Source organism: Onychostruthus taczanowskii, unplaced genomic scaffold (assembly GCF_017590055.1).
Source record: "Onychostruthus taczanowskii isolate IOZ18803 unplaced genomic scaffold, ASM1759005v1 scaffold22, whole genome shotgun sequence".
NCBI classification, from domain to species: domain Eukaryota; kingdom Metazoa; phylum Chordata; class Aves; order Passeriformes; family Passeridae; genus Onychostruthus; species Onychostruthus taczanowskii.
In genome coordinates this window covers 3,767,878-3,782,240 of record NW_024499462.1, presented here as the reverse complement: position 1 = coordinate 3,782,240, position 14,363 = coordinate 3,767,878, and the positions used below count along the sequence as shown (strand labels likewise).

The 14,363-nt window shown below is 39.0% G+C and overlaps 1 protein-coding gene across 10 annotated transcripts in view; it reads right to left on the bottom strand.

Annotated features, from left to right (window-relative positions):
* Window positions 1–584: 584 nt before the first annotated feature.
* RHOBTB1 (Rho related BTB domain containing 1) overlaps window positions 585–14,363 on the bottom strand; it is a 48,754-nt gene continuing 34,975 nt past the window's right edge. For all 10 annotated transcript variants that reach the window (XM_041404819.1, XM_041404817.1, XM_041404821.1 and 7 more), the window contains 7 exons: window positions 11,349–11,534; window positions 8,675–9,642; window positions 8,135–8,253; window positions 6,119–6,269; window positions 4,582–4,670; window positions 3,372–3,477; window positions 585–2,874 (listed from right to left, as the gene is read on the bottom strand). In XM_041404819.1, coding sequence (XP_041260753.1) covers window positions 2,705–2,874; window positions 3,372–3,477; window positions 4,582–4,670; window positions 6,119–6,269; window positions 8,135–8,253; window positions 8,675–9,642; window positions 11,349–11,534 — 1,789 coding nt within the window. In that variant the 3' untranslated portion in view covers window positions 585–2,704. The remainder of the gene's footprint in view (window positions 2,875–3,371; window positions 3,478–4,581; window positions 4,671–6,118; window positions 6,270–8,134; window positions 8,254–8,674; window positions 9,643–11,348; window positions 11,535–14,363) is intronic.

The following is a 14,363-nucleotide window of genomic DNA, read 5'->3' as shown; positions in this document are numbered from 1 at the left end:
TCAAAGCTCTTAATGTGGCATTCTTTGCATGATATCTTGCAAAAATTGTCTAGAAAAGACCAACTTTACACATCCATCAATTAAATAAGCTGTATTCAGGAAGCTGAGTGTTTGCTAATAGGTAATGAGGAATTCTGTAAGATGGTTGACAACTAAGGCAGTGAGAAAGTGGGGAAAACAGTGTTTGTACATATTTTAGAGCATACTGAAAACCTTACAGACATCCTGCTGTTTACCTGCATTTTTCCCCCCTGTGTCTGTCATGACCAATTAGTTTCATGTCCCTTGGGTAATATCATGCTAATTAAATATTAGAAACCAAGGGGAAAAGAGGCAAGTGGTTTGATTTTCTTTTGCTGTGCAGTTTAACAGTAAGTGACAAGTACCAACCTTCCAATATCATATGCAAACTGTAGGATTTCCCTGTGACATTCCCAACCATAAATCCTAATGTGCTATACAAATATGCAAAACTTCAGTAAAATTCAATGAATGACAGCACAACTGAAAGCTTACAAGCAGCATTAAGAAGGGAAGGATGCAAGGCATAATCAAGGAAGTTTCTTCAAAGAGCTAGGAGACAATTTGTAACTAAACAGTTTTATTTACTTTTTTTTTTCCAAAATAAAAAACACAAAATAACCACCAAGATTAAAGGCCATAGACAGCATTAACCAAATGAACCAGCCACTTGGTTATAGTAGCTGATAACTAGAATAACTGGATATTATTGCATATACCTCAGGTTCATTTATATATCCATTACAGTTTGGCAAGATTACAATCATACAGTAGCTTTGGTTGTGTAAAACCTAGTAGCAATACTTACTTAAAATGTGACTGGTTAACATTTTATGACAACAGCTATTTTTCTATCCTGACATGCCTTCTCTCATTCCATGTTCTTGTCCACATTGTCACTGACCAAGAATTAAGGAGACATATTTGCAACCATCGTTTATAGCCCTTCTTTATCACCCCGTGGTGATGGATCTCAGAGGGGTAGGAACCTCTCACTTGCTCTCCTCATACAGGTTTGCAGAGCAGCCTCTCCTCTGCTGGTGGCTCCCACCACCAGCTGTGGTAGCCTCAGCCTGGCAATGAGTCTGTGCAGAATGCAAATATGTCGAGGTGTTTATGGCTTTCAGGCCAAAGCCTCTCCTGACCTACAGTGCTGGGGGGGTGACTGTACTGCCTTGCCTTTGGATACAGAGAAAAAACCACGAACAAACAAACAGCTTTTCACATTGGTGTGCTGAGCTGCCAGCACAGAACAGTATTAACAAACCTAATACACAATACTACCTTGGTTACAGAGTTGTGCCTGAGACACTGCACAGGATTGCATGTGTATCTTCTACAGTCTATGTATTTTAGTTTTGGTCTTTTAAAAAATGCTCTCATCCTTAGGTAATCTAGTGTAACACTGCAGCTTTAGAGTAATGGTTGATAAAAAGTCATAAACACACAGGCTATTTGGAAACACTGGAAGCTTTTGCTTGTCCTGCACCACTTGTGCAGAATTACTGCCTTTCTGCCATCAGTCTGACCCCAGCATTCTGGGAACACCTACTTCCACAGGAAATATATCGCCTACTTAAAAGTAACCTAAAACTCTCAGTTCTACCTGGGAAAAGCTATAAAAGAATTTGAATCAAACTGAAGTAATCTTGTGTGTGAAGACCCTTCTTCACTTACAAAATGCTGGAACACTAGATTAACATCTACTTGTTTGTGCAGCCCTTTCATTTGCTTGCACTGAAGCAAAAAGGAATTCAGAATGAGGAACGGCTGCATGGTGAAGATCCTGCAGAACAAGGTAACTGCCATGCAGTAATTCAAATGCAAGCAGTGTAACTGCTTTTTGCATTCAGATCCATACTGGTATAAGGATATAAATTAATAAGCCCTTCTAAATGATTTTAGAAATATCCTCTTTGATCTAGACATATAAAACCTCTGAATACTTAGAATCACTAGATTTCACATGGCCCACATAGTCATAATTATTTGCACTTACATGGCAAATATTAGGAATACATTTGCCTGCAGTTGAACAGGTAATTATACTGTCTATTATTCAGCTGAGCAAAGATCAAGCACTCTATATCTTACAGTTATTGGATCTTATTCTAACCCTTTTGCTTTAGAAAGGGAAAATAACCATCTAATTATATTACCAGTGCACAGTACTCAGTTTGAAAAAGACAACCTATAGTAGACAGCTAGATTTTTTTCCTAAGATGACTTTTTATGAGATAATCTAAAAGCAGTCTCTTATGACTGAAGATTGTCTATTTCACTGTACTCGCATAGTAAAAATAGTTAAAATCTAATTACAAAGCTGCTACATGGTTATTTTGTGGTCTGTAAAACAAAACAGTATCCAGAATTTTATCTGAACAAAATACACCAGACAGTATAAAAATATTTCCCAACTGGAGATTGAAACATCAATGCTGGATTTGGTTTTTTTTTGTATAAAAAGTAATGTAATAATGGTTGACATTTATCTGCTTACCAGTCAAAAATATACATATGACTTCAAGGAGCTGTTCCAGGCTCATTTTCGGTGAGCTTGTGCTTTTGACCCTAGAAGTAATAAATGCACAAGTGGAACACAGTTTCCTGAAAACCTGAACTTTATCTTATTTCTAATAATAAGAGTAACTTCTGGCTATGGATTTCCACTTATTTGCTTTGTTCAGGCAACTACAGCAGAGGAATTCCAGAAGCACCACTTCCGCTTTGAATGGTGTTTGTTCAGTGCAACATCTTCCTTTTCTCTCTCCTTTTTAACCCGCTGGTAATGATCTTCTTCCTTTAAATACCACACAGGCGGCCACCGATGCCTCTCAAAATATTCTTGATTATCTGATTAAAAAAAACACAATGAAAATATCCCTAAAGATGCCAGTAAGATACACAAATCCCAGAAATGTCTTGCAAAAAGCTATGCAGCTAATCATTGATCCATTCTCTATGCTGGATTCACTCTATCAAGGATTCACTCAGTTTCCTCAAATGCCTTATGTGTGAAAAGACTTTGAAAGTGGTTACACACAAGAGGCATTAGTTTACCAAAAACTATAAAAAAGCAAGGCATTTACAGAGTGTATTTTTCATTGCAGAGCCTCTGTTCCTTTTAGGATCACTGAATTAGGTAAAGAACATGATGCTTGCCCAGCAATTAGGCTAATGATTATGACCTTTCTCTGCAGATAAGAATTTATGAATGCTGTTCCAGACAGCACAGAGGTTTGGTCTCTTGGCTTAGCTACGTGAGTTCATCTTTGTCTTTATATTTAATCAACTGGGTGGGGAGAAAGAAGGGGAAACCTGATGAAAACTGGCAGGGAAGTTGCCCATACCTGAAGATTTAGCTTTGATTTCCTTGCGGAACTTGGAGCAAACGCTGTTGTAATTGGTGCAGATGTAGTGCAAGCACCAAGCTGCCAGCTGGTTAGCATTGTGAAACTGTGAAGAAAAACAAAGAGCTTATTCCGTTTCCTGGGGTTATCATTCATTCTGCAGCCCCTATTTACAGCTAAAGCTGGAATGGTCCCAGCAGATGGTACCTGGCCGTACTCTCCCAGGTGATCATCCTGACTGCCAGCTCTGATCTCAGGCTATAAACATGAGCTAGGTGCTGGCCACAGAGAATATTCTAACAGTACCTAGAGATATCGCTTCTGTCTCCAACCAGGAGAAGGAAATAAAAGAAAGACTGTCCTTCTTAAGATAAAAATTAAGTGAAGTGAGCTGCTTTCTCTTGGGAGGGGTTCAGTTCTGGTTTTGCAACAGGATTACAGGTATTGCACAGAGGGTCTCAAAAACAGCTGCAGGGAATCTTGCATGGTGGCCAGTGTTTTAGTGCTACTTTTGTGCAGTGTTTGAGTGCTACTTCAAGCCAAGCTGCAGCTGACTCACTGTTAGTGTGAAATCAAGAATAATAAAATTTAAACAATATTTTCGCTTGTTCCACTGTAGCTGGGAGTCTACTGCACTTTGGGATACAGGTGTGCAGTTTAACTGTGAGCTGGGAGCTCACTCTTTTAATTATTTATGGGACTCAAGAAATACTGAAATGCACTTGAACATAAAGAAGATTTGCACATACTCTGAATTATCAGATGATCGATCAGATGATTTTAAGTAGCCAGTTTAAGGATTCAAGAAATGTTGTCTTTGCAGTACAGGTCTAAATATATCTCCAAGAACTGAATTGAAAGGAACGCAAGAATCAATCACCATTACAAAGCTGAACAGCTTCATTACATTGCTTTTCATGTTAGTTAGTGCACCATGGTCATGAGAACAGAGCTTGGAAGTTCCACAATCAAGACAAACTAAAATATATATTTGAAAGACAACTTCTCTGAGGTTACTTAAAGGGATATGTTATCTTTGAACTAATGAAAAAACCTTCTTTAAAATAGAAGATAAAACTAAGTTTTATTGTCAGTCACTCTCAGAAGTGCAGGCTTTAAGCCACTTAGAAGCAATGCTCAGAACCAGTAGGGAGCTAAAAGCAAGTCCTGCAGCTGACCAGAATCTCTTCAGAAGGCTGTGTAGACTCACCTGTGCCAGTTCCAGATAGGAGAGGACGTCTCCATCTATTGCAACGCCGCTCATGGAGGCCTTTGTCAGCTCTTGCACTGCATGCTGCTCTGTTAGGGGAGAAAACGCATCACCCACAGGACAAACAGCCACACTGCAAGGTCACACCATGGCCACAAAGAACCCAGGCAGCACGTTCTCCCTCCTCCTGCTGGTAACCAGCACTATGCAGGGGCCACATTCACACAGGTATCCTTAGCAAGCTGAGATTTAGGGGAAGTCAAATTCTGACCTTTAGAGCTGTGGCTGAAGATGTGGTTCGTAACCACTTATAGAAACACAGAGTTCAGCAGCCACTAGTCTTTCTCTGGCATGGGTACAATATTCAATTTAAATTAGAAATATGGATCAGCTGTCTCCTTTCAGTCACACAAAGTTTTTAATCAACACTGCACTTGCCACTGAATTATTTATTAATGAGTATCCACACAGCACTGATATAGAAAAGGTCACTTCAGGCCCCCTTTAGGTTTTCAGATTGGCTGTTCCTAGGGATTCAGATGAAGGCTGACCAGCGCCCCCCCACAAAAATCACCTCAGTTCAAGATTCTCCTTAACCCTTGCCTAGAATCTTGGAAGTCTGAGTATTTTTCAGAAAACACTGGCAGTTGGCAGCTACCAACCAAAACTTCAGCTAAAATGTGCAAATAAAATCTGGCAATAAAGATTTGGTCTGTCAGAACTGGTAAAGACAACAGGCACAGTCCTGATGCATAGTTGAAGGAATGCCAGGGTTTGGTATGTGATTAAATTCTGCCTAAGTGTAGTCCTGTAGGTAGGTGTAGCTTTGTTTCAGCTTTCTCTGAGTTTTGGTCTTGGTCATGCCTCCAGAACAATGCCAAAGGACTGGCATTGAGAGAAACATATTAAACACAACACAACCCAAACAACCCCAGAGGTCGGGGTTGTGTATGGATTTATTTTTAAAACTTAGTGGTATTCTAACCTGTAATTTTTCTTTAAATATGGGATTGAAAAGGTTTTCTTCCTGAAATGAGGGTTGAATGTGCAGGGATATACAAAAATATCCAATTCTCATCTAGTGAAAAGGGACCTAGACAGCATTTCTAAAAACATGATCATCTAGGTAAGTTTTAAACTGACTCTCCTTGCACAGAAATATAAAGTGGAGCACTTCATTCATTACTTAATGGAAAACCCAGAATCCTTCCTGGTTTTAAGTAAATTAACAACAAAAGAATGGATATTGCAATCCACAAACATTATCCTCAATGCTAAAGAGAAGGTTTACTCTTTCTGGTTTTAAAGCACAGAAAACTTCAGTGTTCTGAGCTGGATTAGCACGAAACTAAAAAAGGCAAGAGAGAGGCAAATACATTTCTCTGTGTGAAAATATCAATTTGCATTACAATACCCCTCTCAGAAAAAAAAAAAATTCTCTGACACGCAAGAAAATCTCATGTGTTCCAAAAACCATTAAAGCAAATTTCAGCTGTTGCAGAAGATATTGCATTGGACAAGGCCAAAAAATCGTTACCTGCTAGAGCAATCAGGTGAGGAAGGCAAAACCTATTTGCCAATGCAATTAACTCAAGGGTGTCCAGTTCCTGACTGGAGGACAGTTGCTTGGTATACAAGTAATCTAAAACTGCTTGCATGGAGGTCTTGTTTATGTTGGGTAGAGCTACCTGGAAAAGATATTTAAGAAGAGAATTTATAATTATTAAGGGATTTTCATATAGCAGCTATACTTCACTTCTCTCACTTTGCCTGACTTTTTCTCTTCAAGGCATTTCAGAAATGCAGGGAAAAAATTTTTCAAAGCAGAAATTTCCCATTCAAGTTCAAGACACTGCCAACAGGTAAGCATTGCTCCAGAGTCAGATCCTTTGCCAGGTTATATCCAAGCTGGAATTGGATCCAGATCAAACAGTGACTCTGTTCAATCCTCTCTAGCCTACAAATTGACAGCTACACACAACAGTCACTGAGCACTTCCCATGCCAAACCTCCCTTGGTGGACTCCTTGAGGAATGTAATCTATCTGCTCCTGGCAAGAGATTTTCTGTGGATTCTGAGAATAACAGAAAACAAAGGATAACAGTAAAACGACCCCTCTCAGTCTTTTGGTAAAGAACCAAATTGTCCAGGTAAGCAAGGTTGAGAAGGAACTGAGAACCGAAGGGATAAGGCAAAAAAAAGAAAAAAGTAAGCCCTTTCTGGCCCACACATGTAATGAGTGTAACCAGCATGGAATGAAGCTACCAGGACTAGGATAAAAACTGTCTAATTCCTCATGCTAAAGCATAAACCTTTCATGCACATCAGCCGCTCTGGGAAACAGCTCAGTTCTCCAAGTGAGAGCAGCTAGCTGTGAAACTCATTCATTATTTATATATTTTTGTTAACGCAGAGAACTGTAAATTTAATGAATGAGTTTATAAAATTTGCCCCAAATACAGAAAAGGTAGTATGTAAAAATAGATGGTTTTTATTATTTGTAAACTATTCTATTCATACCTACCTATATTTTAAAACTTCCTAAAGCATTACTGAATGCTTTAAACTCTACAAAATGGAAGCTAAATATTTTAAATTGGAAAGATGAGCTAAGAGTATGAAGCTAATAATTAAAAATAGGCTGGTAGAAAACTGAATATTCTTCATTGCCAAATGATGCATACTAGAATCAAATGATGTATTTTTATTGAACCACTTGTTGAGTGTGCCTCTGGGAAAGGAATTATGTTTACAGCTGCATTAGAAGAAGCCAGAAAAATCTAAGTAGAAAAATATCTATCAGGATATTAAACACAGAAAATGTGAACATTAACTGTAGGGAAAGCAACAAGAAAAACAAACAAACAAAAAAAACCCAACTGGGTATGGCACAAGAAAAAGTATTAGCAGAGTGTTTGGAATTTGAAAAACAGACCATGAAGGCACATGAAAATACAGGGCTTCTGCAAAATCTTATTCAAAGCACTGAGATCTTTTAAACTGCATTGCACACCTGCTTTACTCCAGAGGACAAGATGATGCACTGCAGAATCTATGCTGAGTTTCTACTAAAGTTAGTAGAACTTCTCCTAAAGTTAGCTCAGTTTCTACTGTGAAAACAGCTTCCTTTTCTAGTTTAACACTCATATGTCTTTAACCCTTTTTTATCTTTAATTTCTTCATCAATGTCCCTCCCCAAGTATTCTTTGTAGTGATTTTGATCTTATAAATATATATTCACAAAAGATAAAAAAATATTTTAAAGAAATTCACAAATTCATACTTGATTTACACTTCCCCATATTTAATATTTTACAGGACTTTTGGTTTAAACACACACTCCAGTGCTGGAGGAAGACCTGTGCATTGGAGAAAGTATGTTGTCTTCTTGGGCAGCCTTATTTAATACCTTAAGAAGAAATGCATCCCAGGTTTGCAAGGAAGAATAAATCTTTTATTCTAGGGATTGTTGCAACCTTTCAAATAAATGATGCTTCCATCATCCTAAATCCATCAGACATTGTAAACAAAAGAAACAAAAATAGACAAATACCTCACTGTTGGAGCTTTCAATAAATGATCCTCCAAACATAGCAGACATCCACTCACAGCTGCAGATCAGCAGTGGCTTGTGGGCCTTGATGCTTCCATCGTCCAATTTAAATGTCACATCTGCCAAGGGAACAAAGGCACAGGAGTGCTGCAAGTCTGTGTTTAGGGTTCTCAACAATGTGTTTCACTTGAACTCTGTTAACAAAGGACTTCCTTCATTTCTCATGACCTCCACCTCAAAAATAACTCTTGCATTTAAAATAGTTAACAAAAAGCTTTAATTGTAAAGGGGCATATTGAACGTTCAACATTTCTGAGAATTGGGTTGCTTATTTAAAAGCTGTGAGTAGATTTTGAGAAATGAAACTACAGAATCCCAGGCTGGAAGAGTTGGCCTGAGTAACACTACAATTTTGGGGTCATCCCTCCTCCCAGAACAATGTAACCTGTCACACTGTTTGAAGTCTATGAAGTGACAGTAACATGGATGAGAAAAAAAAACAACATAGTTCTCCTCCTGCTTAAGCATGTATTTACTTACCAGAAAATGTCCCTTTGCAAAGGCACTCTTTTATCCGATTAGCTTTTCTGACATGAAATGCTTTAGTAATCTCTTGATTCATGAAGGCTTCTTTATTCATAATATTCTCCACCATCATTCGCAAGTCAAATACTTCCAAGATTTCAGCAATCTGAGCCAGTCTGGTGAGGTCTTTTTCGTTTTCATCCAGTTGGCCTGTGTATAAAAACTGCAAAACAGTTTTAAAAGGTGCGGCCTGCACAGAGGAATCCATTTTTACCACAGTTACAGGACACGTCCGCTTTGAGACAGGATTCACTTGCATTTCCTTGTGCACACTAACAAACCCCTTACCCCAGGAGGACAGAGATCTTGCTGCAGAGTTTGTTTCACCAGATTCAGCTTCTAGCATGTTTAAAGACTCACTGCTTTCTGGTGGGGGAATTTTAACATCAAGAGATTTCAAGGATGCCTCATCACTGTCACTGCTTGTCTCAAGGTGACTGGGCAGAACATCCTTATTTGTATTTTCTTTATTACATTGTGTTTCATCCAAGTATGGACTTTCCTCACATTCCATTAAGAAAAGGTCATAAAACTTTGAAGAGGAGGTAGCTAGGTAAATCTTGTGAGCAAAAATGCAGTCCTGCTCCTGAAGAACAAACATGACATCTGCACACAGTGGGCTGTCCAATAAATATCCAGCTTCATTCATGCTCGGCGTGGGACACTCAGGAATTTTGATAACTGGAGGAGGGGCTTTTGGAGGTAGGAATGGAGCCTGAAGCAAAGGTTTTTGGACCTTCTTCAAATGAGATTTCCAGAATTGCAGGTGTCTTCTGGAGATCAGGGCAGCTCTAATTGCATTGTCAAACACATCTTTAATTCCAAACTGGTCAAATACACTGGTTTCATAGTAGGGTATCCCGAGTTCCTTGGCAACCTCTCTGCCTCTTTCTGGTGGCAAAATGTCTCCCCTTTTTATTGGCCTAGGGTTAAACAAAAAATGAACCTTGTCACACAAAGTTACCCTAGAAAGCATGGAATTTTGCCAAATATTCAGCACAAAATCTGAGATAACTATCATTCAAATGAAACACAATATAGAACTAAGTACACAAAGCCCTTTGGAAATCTACAATAATGACTCCACAAAGTTTTAGAATAGCACATACTTCTAATTTCATTTAAGTTTGGTGGTGTCTTTGCAATGTTGAAATATAGAAATAATTTAGGCAAAATGGAGCTGCCTCTTACTTCAAGTGAAATTTACAGTAAAAAATCTGATAGGATACTCGAGAACTTTCATTATTTAAAAAACCTCCTACCATCCCTTACTACTCAGATATTCTGTCACAACCATCATTTAAACACAAATAGAAATTATCATGACATAAAAAAATGCCAGAAATACAGCTAAATATGAAACAGAAATATTTCTTAGGCTCATGCTTTTTAAAGAAAATCATAGTAGCCTACAACAAAAGAGTAACAACACACACTGCAAGAGATAGGCTTGTTTTGGCTGCAGAGGTATTATGTGGGAACTCATGAATTTCCAGAGCAGCTCTAGTACATGATGCAGGGTAAACAAACCAGTAAAAAGTCTGGGCTGGGATCCATTTTCCCAGCAAAAAAATCACCTCCCCAGAAGACAAGACCCAAGAGTGTGTTCTCTAAGCCCACCACATTGAGCAGACACGAGCTGGCACAGATGGAACACACCCCAGACAACAGCTTGCTGGGGGCCAGCTAATAAATAACCAGTTCAGGTGGCAGGAGTCTGTGCCAGACACAGAGTTCTGACTCAAACTTACTAATGGTAAATCAGGGATCAGGATTAGGGCAGAAGAGGAGTTTGAAAAAAGACCATTTCTGTTTAAAGAGTCAACCAAAAAGCCCACCCCACCCTCACAACAAAGAAATGTTTAATAAACAAACAGACCTATAAAAATCATATTGCTAAGTCAAGAGTTTGACTGCAATGCAATGCAAAGGGCCCACAAAATATTAATTCCATTTCTTTACGGAAATTTGTTATAATACAGTCATTAATTACACAATCATGGATATTATTTCCGTGAATCTGGTTCATTGAAATTCCCATAAAAGGAATAAATTAGAAGAAAGCCAGTTATTGTGGGACTGCTGTGGCCAAATATGTGAATGGTTGTAATTTGTATCTGGGAGAAACAAAGCTTCTCTAGAACAACCCCCAAACACTCTTTTAATCTCAGAACTTTTAGAAGTTTAATTTGCAACCATTTCATTTTATGCTATGATCTAGGATTACATTTCCAACAAAAAAAAGAGAATTAAGGAAATTTGAGAAGAATCTGCCAGTTTAAAACAGTACCTGACAATCATGAGAGGGTAGGACATGATACACATGTTCATGGATAAACATACATAAGAAAACATTCAATAATTATTACCATCTCTATCTTACTGTAGTGTTCTGCCATCCAAATATATTTAGATAGCCAATGTACAAAAATTTTGTGGGAAACTTAATAACTGTGTGTGTTCAAGAACTAACCAACTCAGACAACAGAATTAAAAAAGGAGAAAGCACATATATTCTCATTGTACAAAAAAAAAGGAAACTAGGCTTTTCAGTTTCTCTTTTGCAAGTGCTGTACCTGACTACCAAGGTGATTTTTTTTTTAAATTCTCAATTTTGTTTAAACTTTACCTTGCCAGAGGCCGTCTGGCTCTGTTAACAGCCTCGAGGTCGGCATAGCGGAGATCCAGCTGGCAGCCCACCAGAATGACAGGTGTGCGAGGACAGAAGTGCTTGATTTCTTGATACCACATTGTTTTCACATGATTCAGGGAATTAGGATTAGCAATTGAAAAGCACAGAACAACAACGTCGGACCTAGAAAGGTAACAAGAAAATACCTGATGAAAACCCCACAAATGATTTTTGCTGCAGTTTCACCTATTTCTGTTACTGCTCCGCTCTGCTCTGCTCTTTGACAAACATGCTGACACCCAGATGTCAGAATACATGTTGTTCGTGCAGAGGTGTGAGAGAAGCTACACATTTCACCACAAAAGCATGGGAGCACAAAGCCACATACCCAGGAAGCACTGCCCCTCCATGCTGAGATGATCCCAGCACGTGTGAGCGGAGCACTAAGAAGAGAGGTAGGGCTTTCCATTCTCTACTTTTACACAACAGTTACTCACAGACTGCCACTGCTCCAGAAACAATTCTGCTGACTGGACACCTAAATTGCAGTTCAAAGATCATTGGTGCTTAGGAATTAGAGAGGAGCTGTGCAAAACTTCAGAACAGCCACACAGGCAGACACAGGTCACTTGTGAACTTGTCATGGAGAAATACCTTTACTGCACTGTTTGAAGTACTGAGGTGGTTGCCTTCGCAATGTGCTTTGCACAGCAATTCTCCAATGTCTTTAATAAATAACCTGTTAGAAGGGCAACCTACTGCAAAATGACCACTTCTACAATATCAGCAAAAATAAACATTACAGTGAAAATAAGGTCAGTAAACCATAGAATAGGACAGTGGCTTAAATTAAGAGTAAGCATGGCAATATTTGCAGGCTTTTAAAGGTTTCTAAGAAACCAGAAACTACTTCACTAAATGAACTTGTTATATAAATTTTAAGTGTGAGGATTAAGGTTGGCAGTTCATCCACTGAACCACAGCCTAACTCTTGTCAGAGCTGGCACCCAAAGGCAGAGAAATGATTGAACACCTGTCTCAGGGCATACCTAACTAGGGGCAATTTCATTATTTATAAACAAGCAGCTCTCAAGCTCTTGGGTCTCTTATGGGAAAAAAATAGAAAAGAAAAGAAGAAAAAAAGCTGAATTTAAACTCTTGAGAAAAATGGAGGAGAAGGGACATTTTGAGGAGGCAACTTATTGCTACAGAATTGTCAGCAGGATAAGCTCAGCAATACCATCTCTATCTCAGTTCTATTATTCTTTAATTTAGCACCAATGTGTTGTATCTGCAGTTTGTGTCATGTACAGAGCATCAGCAGCAGTGAATCTTAACATTCACCTTTTAAATAATGAAATACCTCCTCAGTAGTGCTGCTTTCTACATTTCACTGAGGGCATAGATATATCCAGCTATTTCTAAAGATAGCTGCACACAATAAAGAGACTGCTGTGAGCATCAATTTAATGAAAGAGAAATGCTCCTGCTCCAAATTTCTGTCTTATATAAACTGCAACACATCTGTCATATCTAGGAACAAGGCCTTTTGAAACTGGAAAGTTCTCTAGTAAATAGTGAAGGGCTAAGCAGCCAACACAATGGTCTGCTGCACAGCTGAGGCAAATATGCTTTAAACTCAAACTTGCTCTATTCAAGGTCAGGTAGGAGTAAAACCTAAACCCCAGCAGACATTTGCTCAGCTCCCAGAAAGAGAAATCAATGTACACCTAAGGTACAAAAAACTCTGTGTTACATGTATTCTAATAGGGTCAATTGTTGTTTAATTCAAGGCCATCACGACTGCTGGAGTGGCAAGCGTTGGCCGCCTGGCTGCTCCTAACTACAGCTAAGCATCTTACAGAGACAGCCTGTCAGCATCCTTCAGAAATTAATACCTAAGCCCAGTAATTGCAGTCACGAGGACCCAACCCTCCTGACTTTACAAGCCACAAGACACACACCACCTCTCCCAGAAAACCAAAAGGAAACAACTCCAGGCAGGACACACCAGTTCCCCCAGGTGCCCGGCGCTGGGCTGGACACAGCGTGTGCTCCGGAGAGAGCCAGGGGTGAATTGTGTCCCTGGGCAGAGCAGCCCAGAGCACAGCCCTGCGTGTCTTACAGCCCTTGCCAAAGGAGTATCATGTTTTTGCCACTATGGTCCTTGAGCAGCTCCTCGCCTCTGACCTTTGCTGGGTGACCGTAAAACGGAGATGAGCAAAGCTGGGTTCTTCCAAAACTCACCGCAATGCACTAAAAGGACACTGTCGCCTTACTGCCTTCCACATGAAGGGAATAACAGAGTAAAGAGGTAAACAAAAAGTGATTTGCACATTATTTATCCTGTGTTAAAACCTGGACTTCCCCATAAAACACAGATTCCTGAGAGTTCTGCACTGGGCAGAGAGAAATTAATGGTTCTGTGCCATGAACAGGACGGATGGGAAAGCCCTGGGTAGTGGCAGAGTTCACATGCTGAACCAGCACCACAGCTGGCTCTGCTAGCTCACAAAATACAGCCACTCTATCATAATAAATTAAGTTTTTATTCAAGTCATAGGCACAATTTGCACTCAGTACCAACTGGAGACAGAAATGTATGAGGAAGATTAACCAGCTACATAGAGCTGTGAGCATTTGAGGAAAGGTGTCCTTTGGAAACTTTAATTAATAATTAAAGTACCTACGATTCCTATTAATGTCAAAGGCACATTTATAACTTGCTAACACTGCAGTATAAAGTTTAGTTTGACATTTGTTCATAAAAAGCAGACCCTGTCAGGTTAAAATAATGCATGAATATTTCCTAAACATTAAAAATTTACCAATGTTATTTTAATATTCTCAGGGAATGTAAAAGGGTATGATTTTTTAAAATGCCTATTTTACTGCCGTTTTTGTACAGTTACTTTTTGTGTTGGTTACCTAGAGAATGAGAAAGAAGAAAACAGAAATAAACCTGATTTGTCCTCTCTCTCTGCAGCAACATATTCACAAATACAAGCTGCA